Source organism: Coregonus lavaretus, assembly GCF_964263955.1.
Source record: "Coregonus lavaretus genome assembly, chromosome: 11".
Classification (NCBI taxonomy): domain Eukaryota; kingdom Metazoa; phylum Chordata; class Actinopteri; order Salmoniformes; family Salmonidae; genus Coregonus; species Coregonus lavaretus.
Genome location: NC_139998.1, coordinates 60,037,088 through 60,058,680, shown reverse-complemented (window position 1 = coordinate 60,058,680; position 21,593 = coordinate 60,037,088). Strand labels below are relative to the sequence as shown.

General features: G+C 46.4%; 1 protein-coding gene across 5 annotated transcripts; it reads right to left on the bottom strand.

Annotated features, from left to right (window-relative positions):
- Positions 1-226: 226 nt before the first annotated feature.
- Positions 227-21,229, bottom strand: chst7 (carbohydrate (N-acetylglucosamine 6-O) sulfotransferase 7). Of its 5 annotated transcripts, none has more exons than XR_014613907.1 (2): positions 9,992-16,094; positions 227-2,687 (listed from the first exon to the last, which is right to left on the bottom strand). XR_014613907.1 is itself a non-coding variant. In XM_084171309.1 (2 exons), the coding sequence occupies exon 1, from the start codon at positions 21,178-21,180 to the stop codon at positions 19,936-19,938; it is 1,245 nt and encodes a 414-aa protein (XP_084027435.1). In that variant the 5' UTR covers positions 21,181-21,229; the 3' UTR covers positions 227-2,687; positions 19,902-19,935. The 5 variants fall into 5 exon arrangements, 1 of the variants encoding a protein (XP_084027435.1); XR_014613908.1 differs by having other exon boundaries at positions 10,016-16,094; XR_014613909.1 differs by having other exon boundaries at positions 10,023-16,094.
- Positions 21,230-21,593: the final 364 nt, after the last annotated feature.

Genomic DNA, 21,593 nt, shown 5'->3' with positions numbered 1-21,593 from the left:
TCTTGACACACTCAAACCAGTGCGCCTGGCACCAACTACCAAAACCAGTTCAAAGGCACATAAATATTTTGTCTTGCCCATTCACCCTCTGAATGGCACACATACACAATCCATGTCTCAATTGTCTCGAGGCTAAAAAATCCTTCTTTAACCTGTCTCCTCCCCTTCATCTACACTGATTGTTTGTTGTAACTCATCGGTTTAAAGCGTCACGTAATGGTGGTTAGGCTTTTTTCCTTCCCTGTTGACTCCATACAGTTGTTCATTTTAAAGCTCTATGGCTTTTCTCCTCTCCTATGCTGTACACCTTGGAAACCACACTTATCTGCTGTACAGACTAGGTCGGGGCCGAGGTCAAGGGTGAGGTTGTGAAGAAAAATGCCAGACCAGACACAGCCAGCTATCTCCAGACCAGGAGCGAGGCGAGGTAGGGCCAGAGCCAGCTGGAGACAGCCAGGCCAGGCCAGGCCACCCCGAGTCAGGCTGAGGCTCTCTGGCTCTGCTGGGGATTGAAGAGGGATTAGTGCTGATGACACCAGTAACCGGGACGGAATGACAGGGCCTGGCTGATTGGCCAATGGACGGATAGAGCCTAGCCTATTGGATGGAAGGATTGGGCCTTTCGGCCTATGGCATGGCAGCACTAACCAACCTGATCCCCCTCTGTCAGGCAGCTAAACCATGTTGTCTTTCTGTCAGGCAGCTAAACCATGTTGTCTTTCTGTCAGGCAGGTAAACCATGTTGTCGTTCTGTCAGCCAGCTAAACCATGTTGTCTTTCTGTCAGCCAGCTAAACCATGTTGTCTTTCTGTCAGCCAGCTAAACCATGTTGTCTTTCTGTCCCTCTAAGTCCTCTCCATGTTGACATGCTTCTGTCTCCCAAAGTCCTCTCTAAGGAGTCTCCAGAGTTAACCAACCCTGTGAACGGGTTGGATAACTTCTCATTTAAATCTTAACAGTGACGTTAGGTAAGTTGGACGTTTGTGGAGCAGGGCTTTGTAAACAAAAAGAGTGTGAGGATGTGATCTACGTGACTTCAAAGAGAATACAGTGATTAGTAATACAACGGTCTCCTGTGATAAAACGAAGGGCGCTATGAAAACCAGCATCCAGGGGTTTAAGAGGAGAGGCAGCAGTATCACCATAATCAATAACAGGTAGAAAGGCTGATAAATAGTATCACCATAATCAATAACAGGTAGAAATGTTGATAAATACTATCACCATAATCAATAACAGGTAGAAATGTTGACTGCACAATCTGCTTCCTGCTGACTAGAGAGAGACAAGATCTGTTTCTGTAAAAAAAAAAAACACTTTAAATCTTAGTTTCTTAACAAGCTAATTCATATGTCTTTTAAACGTTAAATCATTGTCAATCTAAATACCAAGGTGTTTGTATGCAGGGACTGGTTGGATTATAGAATCATCTGATGAATGAAGATGGAATCTATCTGAGACAATCTGACCAGAACTTGAAAACAACATGTATTTAGTTTTGCCCGTATTAAGCAGGAGTTTAATTGTTTTTATCAGATTGACCAATATAATTTATATAAATAGTGAAAAGAACAGGTCCTAGTATCGATCCCTGCGGAACACCTTTATGTACTTCAAGAAATTCGGACTTAACCCCATCAATCACGATGGCCTGAGTTCTGTCACTAAGATGATCATGAAACCAGGCGTCAGAGCTCAGGCCAGTGGAGGACAACTTGTTCAATAAAATAGCAATATCAAACTCTTTTGACAGGTCCACAAACAAGGAGCACAATTCATTTTTTAGCGTCTAAAGCATTGCCATGATTCTGTCCCTCGAAGTCCTCTCCATGTTGACATGCTTCTGTCCCTCTGTCTAAGTCCTCTCCATGTTGTCTTTCTGTCCCTCTGTCTAAGTCCTCTCCATGTTGACATGCTTCTGTCCCTCTGTCTAAGTCCTCTCCATGTTGACATGCTTCTGTCCCTCTGTCTAAGTCCTCTCCATGTTGACATGCTTCTGTCCCTCTGTCTAAGTCCTCTCCATGTTGACATGCTTCTGTCCCTCTGTCTAAGTCCTCTCCATGTTGACATGCTTCTGTCCCTCTGTCTAAGTCCTCTCCATGTTGACATGCTTCTGTCCCTCTGTCTAAGTCCTCTCCATGTTGACATGCTTCTGTCCCTCTGTCTAAGTCTTCTCCATGTTGACATGCTTCTGTCCCTCTGTCTAAGTCCTCTCCATGTTGACATGCTTCTGTCCCTCTGTCTAAGTCCTCTCCATGTTGACATGCTTCTGTCCCTCTGTCTAAGTCCTCTCCATGTTGACATGCTTCTGTCCCTCTGTCTAAGTCTTCTCCATGTTGACATGCTTCTGTCCCTCTGTCTAAGTCCTCTCCATGTTGACATGCTTCTGTCCCTCTGTCTAAGTCTTCTCCATGTTGACATGCTTCTGTCCCTCTGTCTAAGTCCTCTCCATGTTGATATGCTTCTGTCCCTCTGTCTAAGTCCTCTCCATGTCGACATGCTTCTGTCCCTCTGTCTAAGTCCTCTTCATGTTGACATGCTTCTGTCCAGCCCGTGACTGACTCCTTCCATGTGTATCCTCTCTCCTCCAGTTCATACAGCCAGGCTTGGCTGAAGAAAACGGACCCTAACAGTCTTGCTGCTTGTCAGTTCCTCTTCCCTTGTCACCAGTCTTCCTCTCCTGCCACCTGGAAAAAGGGAAAAGCGTCTCAGCTAAAGTTAGCTAAAATAACAGGCTGCTGCCCAACGGGTAGAAACAGCCTCCCTCCCTCCCTCCCCTGTGCCTGGTGACGGCCTCCCTCCCTCCTCCACCCTGTGCCTGGTGACGGCCTCCCTCCCCTGTGACTAGTGTATGGTGCTGGCCTGGCCTCCCTCCCCTGTGACTGGTGTATGGTGCTGGCTCTGGCCTCCCTCCCCTGTGACTAGTGTATGGTGCTGGCCTGGCCTCCCTCCCCTGTGACTAGTGTATGGTGCTGGCCTGGCCTCCCTCCCCTGTGACTAGTGTATGGTGCTGGCCTGGCCTCCCTCCCCTGTGACTAGTGTATGGTGCTGGCCTGGCCTCCCTCCCCTGTGACTGGTGTATGGTGCTGGCTCTGGCCTCCCTCCCCTGTGACTAGTGTATGGTGCTGGCCTGGCCTCCCTCCCCTGTGACTGGTGTATGGTGCTGGCCTCCCTCCCCTGTGACTGGTGTATGGTGCTGGCCTGGCCTCCCTCCCCTGTGACTGGTGTATGGTGCTGGCTCTGGCCTCCCTCCCCTGTGACTAGTGTATGGTGCTGGCTCTGGCCTCCCTCCCCTGTGACTAGTGTATGGTGCTGGCTCTGGCCTCCCTCCCCTGTGACTAGTGTATGGTGCTGGCTCTGGCCTCCCTCCCCTGTGACTAGTGTATGGTGCTGGCCTGGCCTCCCTCCCCTGTGACTAGTGTATGGTGCTGGCTCTGGACTCCCTCCCCTGTGACTAGTGTATGGTGCTGGCCTCCCTCCCCTGTGACTAGTGTATGGTGCTGGCCTGGCCTCCCTCCCCTGTGACTGGTGTATGGTGCTGGACTCCCTCCCCTGTGACTGGTGTATGGTGCTGGCCTGGCCTCCCTCCCCTGTGACTAGTGTATGGTGCTGGCCTGGCCTCCCTCCCCTGTGACTAGTGTATGGTGCTGGCCTGGCCTCCCTCCCCTGTGACTAGTGTATGGTGCTGGCCTGGCCTCCCTCCCCTGTGACTAGTGTATGGTGCTGGCCTGGCCTCCCTCCCCTGTGACTAGTGACGGCCTCCCTCCCCTGTGACTGGTGTATGGTGCTGGCTCTGGACTCCCTCCCCTGTGACTAGTGTATGGTGCTGGCTCTGGCCTCCCTCCCCTGTGACTAGTGTATGGTGCTGGCCTGGCCTCCCTCCCCTGTGACTAGTGTATGGTGCTGGCCTGGCCTCCCTCCCCTGTGACTGGTGTATGGTGCTGGCCTGGCCTCCCTCCCCTGTGACTAGTGTATGGTGCTGGCCTCCCTCCCCTGTGACTAGTGTATGGTGCTGGCTCTGGCCTTCCTCCCCCCTTGGCCCTGAAGGCTGGGCTTGTCAGAGGGGAGGTATGGTGACCCCTTCATGGACAGACTCATACAATGGTCCCTGTGTTCTGTTCTCCAGCAGAAGCACAGTGCAGTGTGGAGGGCTGACCTGCTGCTGCCTGGGGGTGTGATTCAGTCCCTGCCAACCCCAGATAGCATCCCCTCCCTCCCTCCCTCCCTCCCTAACAGCCAACCCCAGATAGCATCCCCTCCCTCCCTCCCTCCCTCCCTAACAGCCAACCCCAGATAGCAGCCCCTCCCTCCCTCCCTCCCTAACAGCCAACCCCAGATAGCAGCCCCTCCCTCCCTCCCTCCCTAACAGCCAACCCCAGATAGCAGCCCCTCCCTCCCTAACAGCCAACCCCAGATAGCAGCCCCTCCCTCCCTCCCTCCCTCCCTCCCTCCCTACCAGCCAACCCCAGATAGCAGCCCCTCCCTCCCTCCCTCCCTACCAGCCAACCCCAGATAGCAGCCCCTCCCTCCCTCCCTAACAGCCAACCCCAGATAGCAGCCCCTCCCTCCCTCCCTAACAGCCAACCCCAGATAGCAGCCCCTCCCTCCCTCCCTACCAGCCAACCCCAGATAGCAGCCCCTCCCTAACAGCCAATCCCAGATAGCAGCCCCTCCCTCCCTCCCTACCAGCCAACCCCAGATAGCAGCCCCTCCCTCCCTCCCTACCAGCCAACCCCAGATAGCATCCCCTCCCTCCCTCCCTAACAGCCAATCCCAGATAGCAGCCCCTCCCTCCCTCCCTAACAGCCAATCCCAGATAGCAGCCCCTCCCTCCCTCCCTAACAGCCAATCCCAGATAGCAGCCCCTCCCTCCCTCCCTAACAGCCAATCCCAGATAGCAGCCCCTCCCTCCCTCCCTAACAGCCAATCCCAGATAGCAGCCCCTCCCTCCCTCCCTAACAGCCAATCCCAGATAGCAGCCCCTCCCTCCCTCCCTAACAGCCAATCCCAGATAGCAGCCCCTCCCTCCCTCCCTCCCTAACAGCCAATCCCAGATAGCAGCCCCTCCCTCCCTCCCTCCCTACCAGCCAACCCCAGTAGCTTGCAGCAGCCCTGAGAGCAGCAGCGCCTCCGTCCCTACCAGTGGCTAAACAATGAGCCCTCTGTAACTCCAGTCCCTCATTAGGAGGAAGAAATATCGCCCTGCCATTCCGTTTCCCATCAGAAGGATTCTAAAATGTAGCCTACACAGTAAACTCTACCTACTAACGTGCCAGGGGTGTGTTGTGATGACGTGCTGGGGGTGTGTTGTGATGATGTTAACCTGTAACGTGCTGGGGGTGTGTTGTGATGATGTTAACCTGTAACGTCCTGGGGGGTGTGGGGTGATGATGTTAACCTGTAACGTCCTGGGGGTGTGGGGTGATGATGTTAACCTGTAACGTCCTGGGGGTGTGTTGTGATGATGTTAACCTGTAACGTCCTGGGCAGTGGCGGCTCCTGAAAAAATTCTCAGGAGGGGCAATTTTTCTGATGATTTAGGTGACCTACACACATTTAAAAAAAGATATGTCCAGCAACAACATGAAGACAGGGGCAGCATATAAGTCAATACCAGAAGCATTTATTGACTGATCTCAAAAGTGTTGGCTTACCAGGGTTGGTGGAGCCCTCAGTTTCATCTTTGCCTCGCAAAGCTAACTCAAACACTCCGCAAAACTTCACACACTGGATTAGCCGGCTGAGGATGTGGCGGTTCTTGCTAATGTCGTAGTAAATATATTTGTTATAGTGAATATGGAATATGATATGTTGAGTAAAATGTTGTGCTAAGATCTATTTAGGTCAGGAGCTGGTTATAAGTTATGTTCCTATCCAATAACAATGGACAAAAGGGTCCTATCTTGTCAGCCTTGTCAGCAGGTGGCCAAGGACAACACCCACGCCATAGGCCTCTCAGTTCTTCCAACTCACGAGTTCTTGCTCTGAGGACACACACACACACAAACACACACACACACACATCATCACTGTTAAACACACACACACACACACATCATCACTGTTAAACACACACACACACACACACACACACACAAAAATCCCCTCTCTTAGGCTGAACATTTGAAGACAGAGAACCCGACTCAGAGCCAATGCAACAGTGACAGTAGCCTGGAGGGGACCTCGCCCAACTCATCAGGACCAATCAGAAGATCAGAACTACTAGATTGAACCTACTTCATTTATTGCATAAAATGTCTGCACACAATGTTTCGGGGCTCTCTTCAGATAATAATAATAATAATAATAATAATATGCCATTTAGCAGACGCTTTTATCCAAAGCGACTTACAGTCATGCGTGCATACATTTTTGTGTATGGGTGGTCCCGGGGATCGAACCCACTACCTTGGCGTTACAAGCACCATGCTCTACCAGCTGAGCTACAGAAAGTGGATACTCATGGATGCGCATTGCAATTGTAAAATGTCAACACAATTGGAGACACCACGTCATTTTTGGAGACATGTTATTGACAGTAAACTATTGTAGATGCGACTGCTAACTAAATAAAACATTTTAGCTGGCTAGCTAATCATCTTAGCTAAATGTGGGGCAAACAATTCAGTTATTTACCGTTAATTTGAGGGATTGGGGTGAAAGAAATCAAGTTACATAGTGATACTTTACGATATACTGTATTGACAATATCGCAATATTTTAGCGCTAGTTGGCTGTACCTGCACCAAAACACCATTATTGTTCCTTCATAGCTTGTTCTCAATCTTTTCACATTGGGAGCCAATTTGTTTTCAGCACTTTTATTTCCATGACTGATCAAAACTCGTTCTCATGGCTTTCTGATCCCTCTGCAACAGACATATGGTGCGCAATAAAATCACAGTATCGAATCGCAATACGTATAGAATCATGAGACTCGCAATGCTGATGCATATATCTTATCGTGAGGTTCCTGGCAATTCCCAGCCCAAGTTCATTTGCCACAACAAATCTCTTCGCTAGCAAACGCGATGTCTTCTCCAAAACGGCAATGTGTCTCCAGCAATGTTTACTTTTTTGACGTTCTATGGCATCTCCACTTTCCAAGCATATATGACCACATGTAATATTTTGGTAAGTGATGCAAATAGTGAACTATGTAGGGCCAGGATGTAAAATATATGTAGCTGCAGCAATTTCTCTTATCTGATATGGTAAGTAATGGGGCTTGATTTATAGCTCCCTAAGAGTTTGACGAACGGGTCCGTGAACGCGATTGCAGATATCTTTACCTCTGAATAAACTGCCTTATATTATACAATTATCCACCTTGTCCAAAAGTCTCTACTTTTTCTCCGTTCTCCAGTAAACTTGTTTTATCAACAATAGTAAGGTTCAATGACACAGAAAGCAGTTCAATGTCGGGGTACAGAGTCGCTCTCTTACCAGGATCGCGGTCCGCTCTGACCAGGGTGAAGGTGGCCGGCTCCACCTCTCTGCCAGCAGCGTTTTCATTATTTAGTCCGTTCGTAGCGGGTATGTACACGATCAACAAGATCAGTCCAAAACCGAAGATCAGTCCAAAGCAGAATGTTTGCAGAATGTTTGTAAACTAAGTCTACAAATTAAAAACATAAAATAACGCCACACTGCAGGTCGCAACATAGACGCTGATAGCCGCCATTGTCTTAGTTACGTTCAACGTTACGTCACGTATGACGAAAGCGCGTAAGTGCATGCACACAGACACCCATAGAGAATGTATTGAAAGCTTTGAAATGTGAAAAAAATAGATTTTACATGACAGGCTATGAGAGACTTCTGGGCGATTTTCAACCTGACTGAAATCGCCCAAAAAACGGGCGGGGCCATTTGAAGCACGACTTTAGCCTGATTTGACATTTAGTGGCTGGCAGATCAGACGTGAACACTGATAACTGCTGTTGCCGTGATATAATTTTTTATAAATTTATAAAAAAAAATTATAATTTTTTTTTTTTTTTTTTTTTAATAATTGATTAGAAAAAAAATCCCTTCCTTTTCCCGTTTGGCAGTGCGTCGCCCATATCGCCCTATTGAACAAGCCGTCCCTGGTCCTGGGGGTGTGTTGTGATGATGTTAACCTGTAACGTGCCGGGGGTGTGTTGTGATGATGTTAACCTGTAACGTCCTGGGGGTGTGTTGTGATGATGTTAACCTGTAACGTCCTGGGGGTGTGTTGTAATGATGTTAACCTGTAACGTGCCGGGGGTGTGTTGTGATGATGTTAACCTGTAACGTCCTGGGGGTGTGTTGTGATGATGTTAACCTGTAACGTCCTGGGGGTGTGTTGTGATGATGTTAACCTGTAACGTCCTGGGGGTGTGTTGTGATGATGTTAACCTGTAACGTCCTGGGGGTGTGTTGTAATGATGTTAACCTGTAACGTCCTGGGGGTGTGTTGTGATGATGTTAACCTGTAACGTCCTGGGGGTGTGTTGTGATGATGTTAACCTGTAACGTCCTGGGGGTGTGTTGTGATGATGTTAACCTGTAACGTCCTGGGGGTGTGTTGTAATGATGTTAACCTGTAACGTGCCGGGGGTGTGTTGTGATGATGTTAACCTGTAACGTCCTGGGGGTGTGTTGTGATGATGTTAACCTGTAACGTCCTGGGGGTGTGTTGTGATGATGTTAACCTGTAACGTCCTGGGGGGTGTGGGGTGATGATGTTAACCTGTAACGTGCCGGGGGTGTGTTGTGATGATGTTAACCTGTAACGTGCCGGGGGTGTGGGGTGATGATGTTAACCTGTAACGTCCTGGGGGGTGTGGGGTGTGTTGTGATGATGTTAACCTGTAACGTGCCGGGGGTGTGTTGTGATGATGTTGACCTGTAACGTCCTGGGGGTGTGTTGTGATGATGTTAACCTGTAACGTGCCGGGGGTTTGTTGTGATGATGTTAACCTGTAACGTGCTGGGGGTGTGTTGTGATGATGTTAACCTGTAACGTCCTGGGGGTGTGTTGTGATGATGTTAACCTGTAACGTCCTGGGGGTGTGTTGTGATGATGTTAACCTGTAACGTGCCGGGGGTGTGTTGTGATGACGTCCTGGGGGTGTGTTGTGATGATGTTAACCTGTAACGTCCTGGGGGTGTGTTGTGATGATGTTAACCTGTAACGTCCTGGGGGTGTGTTGTGATGATGTTGACCTGTAACGTGCCGGGGGTGTGTTGTGATGATGTTAACCTGTAACGTGCCGGGGGTGTGGGGTGATGATGTTAACCTGTAACGTCCTGGGGGGTGTGGGGTGTGTTGTGATGATGTTAACCTGTAACGTCCTGGGGGTGTGTTGTGATGATGTTAACCTGTAACGTCCTGGGGGTGTGTTGTGATGATGTTGACCTGTAACGTGCCGGGGGTGTGTTGTGATGATGTTAACCTGTAACGTGCCGGGGGTGTGGGGTGATGATGTTAACCTGTAACGTCCTGGGGGGTGTGGGGTGTGTTGTGATGATGTTAACCTGTAACGTGCCGGGGGTTTGTTGTAATGATGTTGACCTGTAACGTCCTGGGGGTGTGTTGTAATGATGTTGACCTGGTCATCTATAGGTCTTACTGCAGTACTAGTGTGGTTCTACAATCCATTGATCTCATCCTAACATGTTTCATAATGATCTCAGACTGAGGTGGTATTTTCTGATAATACTAGGTTGGACAAAGTCACTGCAGAGCGGAGGACACAACTTGGCTTGTTCAACAGGTGAATTAATTAGTGATAACAGATATGTGTGAGAGATCAGGTGCTCCTGTGGTTGTGTGTGGTTAGTTCATAGCCTCTGGACTCCAGTGGTTAGTTCATAGCCTCTGGACTCCAGTGGTTAGTTCATAGCCTCTGGACTCCAGTGGTTAGTTCATAGCCTCTGGACTCCAGTGGTTAGTTCATAGCCTCTGGACTCCAGTGGTTAGTCAGGACTTAGCTTCTAACTCACATGGAACAGAGTCCATTACCTGACTACAGTGATATAGGCCTACCGCTTACTCCTGAGATATGCAGTGGCTTGGGACAGTGATCCCCAGATGCATGCAGATATCCGGATCAGTGGTGGATCCCCAGATGCATGCAGATATCCGGATCAGTGGTGGATCCCCAGATGCATGCAGATATCCGGATCAGTGGTGGATCCCCAGATTAAGCCAGAGGAGGCAGATATCCGGAGCAGTGGTGGATCCCAGATGAAGCCAGAGAAGATATCCGGAGCAGTGTTGGATCCCCAGATGAAGCCAGAGCAGATATCTGGAGCAGTGGTGGATTCCCAGATGAAGCCAGAGCAAATATCTGGAGTAGTGGTGAATCCCCAGATGAAGCCAGAACAGATATCCGGAGCAGTGGTGGATCCCCAGATGAAGCCAGAGCAGATATCCGGAGCAGTGGTGGATCCCCAGATGAAGCCAGAGCAGATATCCGGAGCAGTGGTGGATCCCCAGATGCATGCAGATATCCGGATCAGTGGTGGATCCCCAGATGCATGCAGATATCCGGATCAGTGGTGGATCCCCAGATTAAGCCAGAGGAGGCAGATATCCGGAGCAGTGGTGGATCCCAGATGAAGCCAGAGAAGATATCCGGAGCAGTGTTGGATCCCCAGATGAAGCCAGAGAAGATATCTGGAGCAGTGGTGGATTCCCAGATGAAGCCAGAGCAGATATCTGGAGTAGTGGTGAATCCCCAGATGAAGCCAGAACAGATATCCGGAGCAGTGGTGGATCCCCAGATGAAGCCAGAGCAGATATCCGGAGCAGTGGTGGATCCCCAGATGAAGCCAGAGCAGATATCCGGAGCAGTGGTGGATCCCCAGATGAAGCCAGAGCAGATATCCGGAGCAGTGGTGGATCCCCAGATGAAGCCAGAGCAGATATCCGGAGCAGTGGTGGATCCCCAGATGAAGCCAGAGCAGATATCCGGAGCAGTGGTGGATCCCCAGAGGAAGCCAGAGCAGATATCCGGAGCAGTGGTGGATCCCCAGATGAAGCCAGAGCAGATATCCGGAGCAGTGGTGGATCCCCAGATGAAGCCAGAGCAGATATCCGGAGCAGTGGTGGATCCCCAGATGAAGCCAGAGCAGATATCCGGAGCAGTGGTGGATCCCCAGATGAAGCCAGAGAAGATATCCGGAGCAGTGGTGGATCCCCAGAGGAAGCCAGAGCAGATATCCGGAGCAGTGGTGGATCCCCAGATGAAGCCAGAGAAGATATCCGGAGCAGTGGTGGATCCCCAGAGGAAGCCAGAGCAGATATCCGGAGCAGTGGTGGATGCCCAGATGAAGCCAGAGAAGATATCCGGAGCAAGTAGTAAGAAAGCATTTGTTTTGAACAGGGTCTGGACACTGCACATTACAGCACTTATCTAGTGTGTTCTTATCAGGAGTGATGAAGTGGATAAACAAGCTGGTGTGAACCTCATGGCGACCAGATACCAGGCCTGATGGGGTTGATATGATGACCAGGCCTGATGGGGTTGATATGATGACCAGGCCTGATGGGGTTGATATGATGACTTCACACTTCCTGATGAGGCCATTTGGGGGTTTAAAGCCTTAATCCCAAATTAAAATCCCAGTCCTATCCAGGCCTTCTACAGTTGAGTTTAATCCGAATAATGTGAGCTATTTTCAGCCATCACTTCATTTTGTATTGAAAAGTATCATTTGCCAGGAGAATGTAGGAAAATGCTGTATAACTTCAATTAATAATAATAATAATAATATGCCATTTAGCAGACGCTTTTATCCAAAGCGATTTACAGTCATGCATGCATACATTTTTGTGTATGGGTGGTCCCGGGGATCGAACCCACTACCTTGGCTTTACAAGCGCCGTGCTCTACCAGCTGAGCTACAGAGGACCAATTTACAGGCCAGGCCGGGTGTTTATCTGCTTCAATAAACAAACACAACCGTCGCTTATTAGAGACAGGCTTCTGTTTGAGCCAGGATGAAAAACAGAGGTGTTTCGGCCCTCCAGGACCAGAATTGAAGAACCCTGCACTAGGGGCAACTTAACTGTCAAGTTTTTTCTGTTTAACCGTCAAGTATTTTTCTGTTTTACCGGCATTTCTTTTTTTAAAGCTGATAAATAAAATTGGCACTGGCCAGTTGTCCAGGAGAATAAAAAAATCCCATTGCAAAATAATGCTTTTTAGCCTATTCATTGATGGAAATACCAGTCGATGGAAATACATTTGACTGTTCATGCTTATCGGTCTATAGGTTCATTTGCATAATGTAGTGGAATTAAATTGGCAGTATAAATTGGCAGTACAGTATATTCGTTATATATCTTATCAGCATGCAAATCACCACACAGATACAGAGCTTTGAGCGGTGAATCTGTCAGACAGCAGGAGAGCTGCTGCAGCTGCATCTCAAACAGCAAACATCGGCGACGGAAGGCGGGCTTCATCAGTGCGTCACACACCACTTTGCAATGAGCTGGAGGCAGTATGCATTTTGAAAACATATACTTAATTGTTTGAAACCTTGTACGTTTGAATACATATTATGAGGCATGTTTTAACTTGCTTCAAAGTAGCCTAGCCAAAATCAGACCATATGCGTGGAGATAATTATTTTATATAAACTTTCTATCATTGTCCAGTAGCCAAAGGCACAATTCTAGTCATATTAGCAACCCTAGTTGTTGCATATTAGATCTCCCCTCTTTCTAGATGTCTAATGGATATTTTCATCTCTGTCACATGAAACCGCTCTCATGTGCAGCGCCCTTTTGACAACGGTGTTTTCCCGCTAATTGCATTATGGAACGAACATTCACACGTAGACTACTTCCTTTTGCGCATTGCTGCACTTATAATGTGAATAAATAATAGTTTATCAATATTTTAAGCTAAATGTTCTGATCTGTTGCATCAGCCTCATTGCTTTTTAAAGTTTTTTTTATGTAACCTAGGTCTACTGTATGGATGAACTTGGGATCCATCGTCCCACAACTCTCCCAGAGTCTGTTTGGAATAGGCTATTTCTTTCTTGACAAGCTGACCAATAGAATAGGTAAACGTTTCTACTATGGGGATAGTAGATTGACCAAGGCTAATGATTTGGCTGTTCGTTACTCGTCTTGTTGGCTGAGGAACATTAAATGTGGACAGTTATTCTAGCATCTTCAAAGTGCACATCGTTGCATCCTCCACTTGCATGTTCTGTTAATATGAATTACCATCATCTAAATGGGGTGTGCCACCATACTCGTATTCGTAATCGTATCCGTAAATTGACAGTTGATCGGACACTTGGATCAGATGATACTCGTGATCGGAATTAACGCAAGTGTTTTAATATGCCTAAATAGATGTTGGCAAAATACCTCCCTGGATGTTCTCACTGTAAAAAAACCGGCATATTAGATTAAAATTACCGCGCGGAAGGGTGTGGGTCTGTGTCCTTAATTTGCAGCAGGCAGCCAGTTTGCTGTCACGAAGTCAGAATGAGCATCAGCGTTTCATCTTCTTTCCCTGCCCTCCCCCACGTGTTAGACATTATGCACACTGATAGCTTGATGTGATTTATTATAGTAGCAGGCCGCAGCAATCTAAATGATCAGACCGAAAACATGCGAGGAAAACTGATCGGGTGAAATTATGAGAAATACAGCTTCACTCTATCCAATCAGAACAGCAGGATCAACATGCAGCCCGCCCTTCTCTTTACAGACAGGCAAACTAGCCAGTTAAACTATTTAGACCAAGTTGACATGATTATGATGAGTGCTGGCACCCGAAAAGTTCTTTTTTTTTTCCAATCACGGATTCAGATCATAATCGTATCCAGAAAATTGTCCGACCACTCGGCACACCACTTTGAATTACCATAAACTCAATGCGAGTTCTGTCATTCTGAGCACCGTAGGTGGACGCCCTGGTCAAATGTCCGGCAACACATGATCCTAACAGAAACCATGCTACCAACGTTATCTCTGTTCTCCCCGTACTCTACTGTCTTTAGTCATCCTGTTTAGCTAGCCTGCCTAGGTATGCTGCAGAGCTGTCTGACCAAATCATTGACTAGTTCTTCAAAGTAGATAAGGCATACTTTCACGACCTGTCTCTATCCCTCGTCCTTGTGTACATTCCTTTCTCATGCGGTCTGTATGTATCTAACCTAACGTAGCAGGCTAAAAGTGTATCTGTCTCTGTCCAAGCCGGAAAAGATAAGGCACAATGGATCATGGTCATTGCAGTTAATTACCATGTTTCTGCAATGAACTAGGTTGAATATTTGCTTCCTGCCATCCAGGACCTCTATACCAGGCGGTGTCAGAGGAATGCCCTAAAAATTGTCAAAGACTCCAGCCACCCAAGTCATAGACTGTTCTCTCTGCTATCGCACCGCAAGCGGTACTGATGCACCAAGTCTGGAACCAACAGGACCCTGAACAGCTTCTACCCTCAAGCCAAAAGACTACTAAATAGTTAGTTAAATAGTTAACCAAATAGCTACCCGGACTATCTGCATTGACCCTTTTTTGTACTCCCTTTTTTAAAATCTCATCACATACGCTGCTGCTGCTGTTTATTATCTATCCTGTTGTCGAGTCACTTTATTTCTAGTTATATGTACATATCTACCTCAATTACCTCATACCCCTGTACATCGACTCGGTACTGTGTATATAGCCAAGTTATCGTTTCTCATTGTGTATTTATTATTACGTGTTTTAATTTTCTATTATTTCTCTATTTTCTTTCTCTCTGTATTATTGGGAAGGGACCATAAGTCAGCATTTCACTGTTAGTCTACACCTGTTGTTTAGCATGTGACAAATACAAGAAAATATTTTTACTCTTCATGAATAAATAAAAATGTTGACCAAGCGCCTTGAACTGAATAAGGATTCCATGAGACTATCGGCATCTTTAAATGCTTCCTATCAAAACATCCAAGAGGATCATAATGGGACCTTCCTGGACTATGATCAATTTCCTCCACTGCACCCCTCTACTAGCTTGAACCAGAAAATGGCTGCTCACTGTTCCACACCAGGTGAGAGTAAATGGATGCTCACTGTTCCACTCCAGGTGAGAGTAAATGGATGCGTGTCGGAACCAGAAAGAAGGAGCCTTCCTTCTTCCTCCGTATCTGGACTTAAGACTTTCAAATCGCTTTGAGTCCCTGTGCCAGCTGTCCTCTGTCGGGGGCTTGGGTGTTCCCTCCATGGCTGTGGATGTCCCTCCAGCTACCTCTCCTAGTCAATCAACTGCCTGGGCACAGCCTGGACCACCGTGGCCCCCCTCCGCTGGGCCGTGCTCTCTGGATCAGAGCTCTGTCCCTTTGGCTGTTGTGGCCTGCACGCAGCCGGCGTCTCAGCAGCCCTCTTATCAGGTGAGTTCTGTGGCTCTGGCCTCGCAATCTGCTTCGAGACACGGCAGAGGCCGGATCATTCCAGCGATTGTGATAGGGAGTTTGATGGTGAGGCATATATCTGTCCCTGGGGAAAATACTTTTTTTTCCTGGGGCAAAAGTTCAGGATATCACCAGGTTGCTTCCCGAGGCTGTGAGTCACCGGGGGCTGATACTGTCATGGTTCATGTGAGGTCAAATGACATTATGTTGTTGTCTCTTTATGTAGTGTTGTGGTGTGTCTCTTGCCGTGATGTGTGTTCTGGCCAGTGTGTCTATTTATGCGGATGACTCAACACTATACACGTCAGCTACTACAGCGACTGAAATAACTGCAACACTTAACAAAGAGCTGCAGTTAGTTTCAGAATGGGTGGCAAGGAATAAGTTTGTCCTAAATATTTCAAAAACTAAAAGCATTGTATTTGGGACAAATCATTCACTAAACCCTAAACCTCAACTAAATCTTGTAATGAATAATGTGGAAATTGATCAAGTTGAGGAGACTAAACTGCTTGGAGTAACCCTGGATTGTAAACTGTCATGGTAAAAACATATTGATAAAACAGTAGCTAAGATGGGGAGAAGTCTGTCCATAATTAAGCGCTGTTCTGCATTCTTAACAACATTATCAACAAGGCAGGTCCTACAGGCCCTAGTTCTGTTGCACCTGGACTACTGTTCAGTCGTGTGGTCAGGCGCCACAAAGAGGGACTTGGGAAAATTGCAGTCGGCTCAGAACAGGGCAGCACGGCTGGCCCTTGGATGTACAGAGAGAGCAAACATTAATAATATGCATGTCAATCTCTCCTGGCTCAAAGTAGAGGAGAGATTGACTTCATCACTACTTGTATTTGTGAGAGGTATTGACATGTTGATTGCACCGAGCTGTCTGTTTAAACGACTAGCACACAGCTCGGACACCCATGCATACCCCACAAGACATGCCACCAGAGGTCTCTTCACAGTCCCCAAGTCCAGAACAGACTATGGGAGGCGCACAGTACTACATAGAGCCATGACTACATTGAACTCTATTCCACATCAGGTAACTGATGCAAGCTGTAACGTTAGATTTAAAAACTAATAAAAATACACCTTATGGAACAGCTGGGACTGTGAATCAACACAAACATAGACACATGCATACAAACACATGATAACATATGCACTATACACACATGGATTCTGTGTTATAGATATGTGGTAGTAGAGTAGAGGCCTGAGGGCACACACTTAATATGTTGTGAAATCTGCTATGAATGTATTGTAATGTTTTAAAAATGTATATCTGCCTTACTTTTGCTGGACCCCAGAAAGAGTAGCTGCTGCCTTGGCAGGAACTAATGGGGATCCATAATAAACCCCAGGAAGAGTAGCTGCTGCCTTGGCAGGAACTAATGGGGATCCATAATAAACCCCAGGAAGAGTAGCTGCTGCCTTGGCAGGAACTAATGGGGAGCCATAATAAACCCCAGGAAGAGTAGCTGCTGCCTTGGCAGGAACTAATGGGGATCCATAATAAATCCCAGGAAGAGTAGCTGCTGCCTTGGCAGGAACTAATGGGGATCCATAATAAATACAATTTGATTTGAACACCTGTCTTGGAGCGTGTCACACACAGTTGACCCATACAGTGTCTTCAGAAAGTATTCATACCCCTCAACTTATTCCACATTTTGTTGTGTTACAACCTGCCTGAATTCAAAATGGATTAAATATATGTTTTTTCTCACCCATTTAGACACAATATCCCATAATGACAAAGTGAAAACATGTTTTTAGAAATGTTTGCTAATTTATTGAGAATTAAATACAGAAATATCTAATTTACTTAAGTATTCACAGCCCTGAGACAATACATGTTAGAATCACCGTTGTCAGTGATTACAGCTGTGAGTCTTTCTGGGTAAATCTCTAAGAGCTTTCCACACCTGGATTGTACAATATTTGCACAATATTGTTAAAAACATTATTCAAGCTCTCAGTTCAGGTGGGCCTTCGCTCTCAGTTCAAGTGCTCCAACTCCTTTTTACCTCGAATTAGTCCTTTTGGAAGTTTTTCTTGGTAAGCCATTCTCATTCTTCAAGCTCTGTCAAGTTGTGGTCCTCTGTAGCTCAGCTGGTAGAGCATGGCGCTTGTAACGCCAGGGTAGTGGGTTCGATCCCCGGGACCACCCATACGTAAAAATGTATGCACACATGACTGTAAGTCGCTTTGGATAAAAGCGTCTGCTAAATGTCATATTATATTATTATTATTTTAATGTGGAGCCCTTTCCTGCAGTCAGATGACCTAATGGCCTCATGGGTGGAATGTTATTCTGATTTTTCATAATTTCATAATTAATCAACATTTAAAACAAATAAACGCCAACAAATCGGTGTTTCTATGTCAAACGGTTTTGTTATATTTCAGTCTTCTGTGATGTACACTACCGTTCAAAAGTTTGGGGTCACTTAGAAATGTCCTTGTTTTCGAAAGAAAAGTAATTTTCTACAGTGTAGACATTGTTAATGTTGTAAATGGCTATTGTAGCTGGAAACGGCTGATTTCTTTTTATGGAATATCTACATAGGCGTACAGAGGCCCATTATCAGCAACCATCAGTCCTGTATTCCAATGGCACGTTGTGTTTGCTAATCCAAGTTTATCATTTTAAAAGGCTAATTGATCATTAGAAAACCCTTTTGCAATTATGTTAGCACAGCTGAAAACTGTTGTGCTGATTAAAGAAGCAATAAAACTGGCCTTCTTGAGACTAGTTGAGTATCTGGAGCATCAGCAATTGTGGGTTCGATTACAGGTTCAAAATGGCCAGCAACAAAGAACTTTCTTCTGAAACTCGTCAGTCTATTCTTGTTCTGAGAAATGAAGGCTATTCCACGCCAGAAACTGCCAAGTACCTGAAGATCTCGAGCAAACTGGCTCTAACCAGAATAGAAAGAGGAGTGGAAGTAGTGTAATATTGGGATGCAAACTCAAAATTGAATACATTTCATCTCTATATCTGACATGGTACAGGTGTCTTCTTTTTTTAAGCCCAAAACCATGTGTGTTTTGTTTCAAAGTAGATTTGTTTAAGACTACCAAGAAACACTCTGTGTGACCCTGATTTAGCCCACTGCAGTAAAAGGGTTTAAGTCAACACTGTAACTAGGCCACTCAGGAACATTCAATGTTGTCTTGGTAAGTAACTCCAGTGTATATTTGGCCTTATTTTTTCAGTTATTGTCCTGCTGAAAGGTGAATTTGTCTCCCAGTTTTTTCCCAGGTTGTCCTCTAGGAATTTGCCTGTGCTTGGCTCTATTCAGTTAATTTTTATCCTAAAAAACTCCCTAGTCCTTGCCGATGACAAGCATACCCATAACATGATGCAGCCACCATCATGCTTGAAAATATGAAGAGTGGTACTTAGTGATGTGTTGGATTTGCCCCAAACATAACGCTTTGTATTCAGGACATAAAGTTAATTTCTTTGCCACATTTTTTGCAGTTTTACTTTAGTGCCTTTTTGCAAACAGGATGCATGTTTTGGAATATTTATATTCTGTACAGGCTTCCTTCTTTTCACTGTCATTTAGGTTGTATTGTGGAGTAACTACAATGTTGTTGATCCATCCTCAGTTTTCTCCTATCACAGCCATTCAACTCTGTAACTGTTTTAAAGTCACCATTGGCCTCATGGTGAAATCCCTGAGTAGTTTCCTTCCTCTCCGACAACTGAGTTAGGAAGGACGCCTGTATCTTTGTAGTGACTGTGTGTATTGATACACCATCCAAAGTGTAATTAATAACTTCACCATGCTCAAAGGGATATTCAATGTCTGCTTTTTTTTATTTTTACCCATCTACCAATAGGTGCCCTTCTTTGTGAGGCATTGGAAAACCTCCCTGGTCTTTGTGGGTGAATCTGTGTTTGAAATTCATTGCTCGACTGAGAGACCTTACAGATAATTGTATGTTTGGGGTACAGAGATGAGGTAGTCATTCAAAAATCATGTTAAACACTATTTTTGCACACAGACCTATATACCTCCATCATCATCATCATCATCATCATCATCATAGGCCTACATACCTCCATCCTCATCAGTGGAGGCTGCTGAGGGGAGGACAGCTCATACTAATGTCTGGAACGGAGCCAATGGAACGGTGTCAAACCATGTGTGATGTATTTAATACTTTTCTACTCATTCCGCTCCAGCCATTACCACGAGCCCCTCCTCCCCAATGAAGGTGCCACCAACCTCCTGTGGCCTTCATACCATCATCATCATCATAGGCCTTCATACCATCATCATCATCATAGGCCTTCATACCATCATCATCATCATAGGCCTTCATACCATCATCATCATCATAGGCCTTCATACCATCATCATCATAGGCCTTCATACCATCATCATCATCATAGGCCTTCATACCATCATCATCATCATAGGCCTTCATACCATCATCATCATAGGCCTACACAATTCCATCATCATCATAGACCTACATACCATCATCATCATCACTGTGTTGATGCTATCGTGTCTATGTTTTATCACTGTTCTTCTGATAGCCCAGTTGTCTCATGACCTCACTGCAGTAGGCTTCCACTTGGGAGATCTGCTCAACGTTCAACCGCTCTCTCCATGCGAAGATGGCTTCCTTAGCGTCTCTGGACGATATTAGAAACGGTTTGTCTGAGGAGTAACCGTGGCCGTGCGTCATGTTCAACACAAACTTATCCATGGCAGGAAAGGAGGAGAGGTTGGAGAAGCTGTAGAGTCTCTGGAGTTGCTCCATGGGGTGTAGAACCAAGTCCTCGTAGCGGATCTTTATGTAATTCCTCTTCACCCAGGGGGGCGCGTTCATTATGAGCATCATATCGTTCAGCCAGTTGTCACATATTAGCTCCATGGCGCTAGAGACATAATTCTCAGCCCGGTTCCCCCTGTTGTTTGGCACCAGTAGACGCTTGTATTTCTCCGTCTGTTTTTTACTCCTCAGTACCTGAATGCTCTCCTTGACCAGAGCCTGTTTCGATTTCAGTCGTGAATTGTGCACTGCACGCGGATCTCTAAACAACTGAATGATCTGGAGATTTAAAGCGGGATCTCTCATTAACGGGACGAGTACTCCGAGGTCTAGAACCCGCACACCTTTGATTACCACGACGCGGTACTTCTTGCATTCCCTCTCCAACTCTTTGATATCCTTCCTTGGGCACTTTCCACAGACGTCCTCTTGGACTAATCCCACTTCGTTTCTCTTGTGCGCCTCGCACAGAGGTTCCGAGCAAATCACTTTGTTCATTTTCCATCCAAATATAAAAGACGTGGTGATATTTTGGGTCCCCGCGTACAGTTTTAAAACGGAGAAGTCGCATCGTAAAAGCGCGTTCATCATATCTCGCACCGCTCCTTGCAGACTGGCCGCGTCTCCTGGATAGAGAGCTTGCCATATATGCCACATGGGCTCGTACAGGTAAAACACATCGGGGTGTTGATTGAATAACTCCCCCAAGAACGATGACCCCGTCCTCCATGTAGCATGTAAATAAATGTGTATTTTAGACTGGCTCCTGTTGACTCCCGCCTCCTCCATGGTCTCGGTAGTGTTGCTGAACTTGTCCCCGTTATTCCACATATCCAGGTCGGGGCACCTCGGCTGTTGCTGTCCATGTTTAATATGCGATGTTTTACTCCTGTAGTCCAGCATATACGGGATTAACAGAAGTAACACGGAGTATCCTAAAATTAAAATGAAGTATTTCTTCTGTAGCCTCCTTTTCATTTCCCTCTCTCACAGACAGACACGGTTCGTGTAGTTGACGGGAGATTTGGCGCCGCTCTATGAACGCTGAGGCCACCAGCAGGAGAGATTTCAAGAATAAATGATTTAGACACGCCCATTGAAATGCCGAAATAAAAGCCCCCAGTCACAGGTTCAAAATAAAAGCCCAGTTATATAGTTTCAGTCTAGTGTGCATTCATGTAGACTTATTTTTTTTTTTAAATAAACGTTTTTCTCGAATCATTTATGTACAGCTAGGCCTATATAGATTTACCTTAACTGTAAATAATTTACATGGTCTTGCTATCAATGTCCCCCCTCTTTCTGGCGTTTGGTCAGACTGACAACACGAAAACGTTCTACTTTGTAACTTTCTATTTTCTTTACTTTGTCCCATTGAAACATGTAGTCCA

What these genes read in the sequence shown, in the direction of transcription:
- chst7 (XM_084171309.1), bottom strand. Translation starts at nt 21,180, where the DNA reads ATGAAAAGGAGGCTACAGAAGAAATACTTCATTTTAATTTTAGGATAC.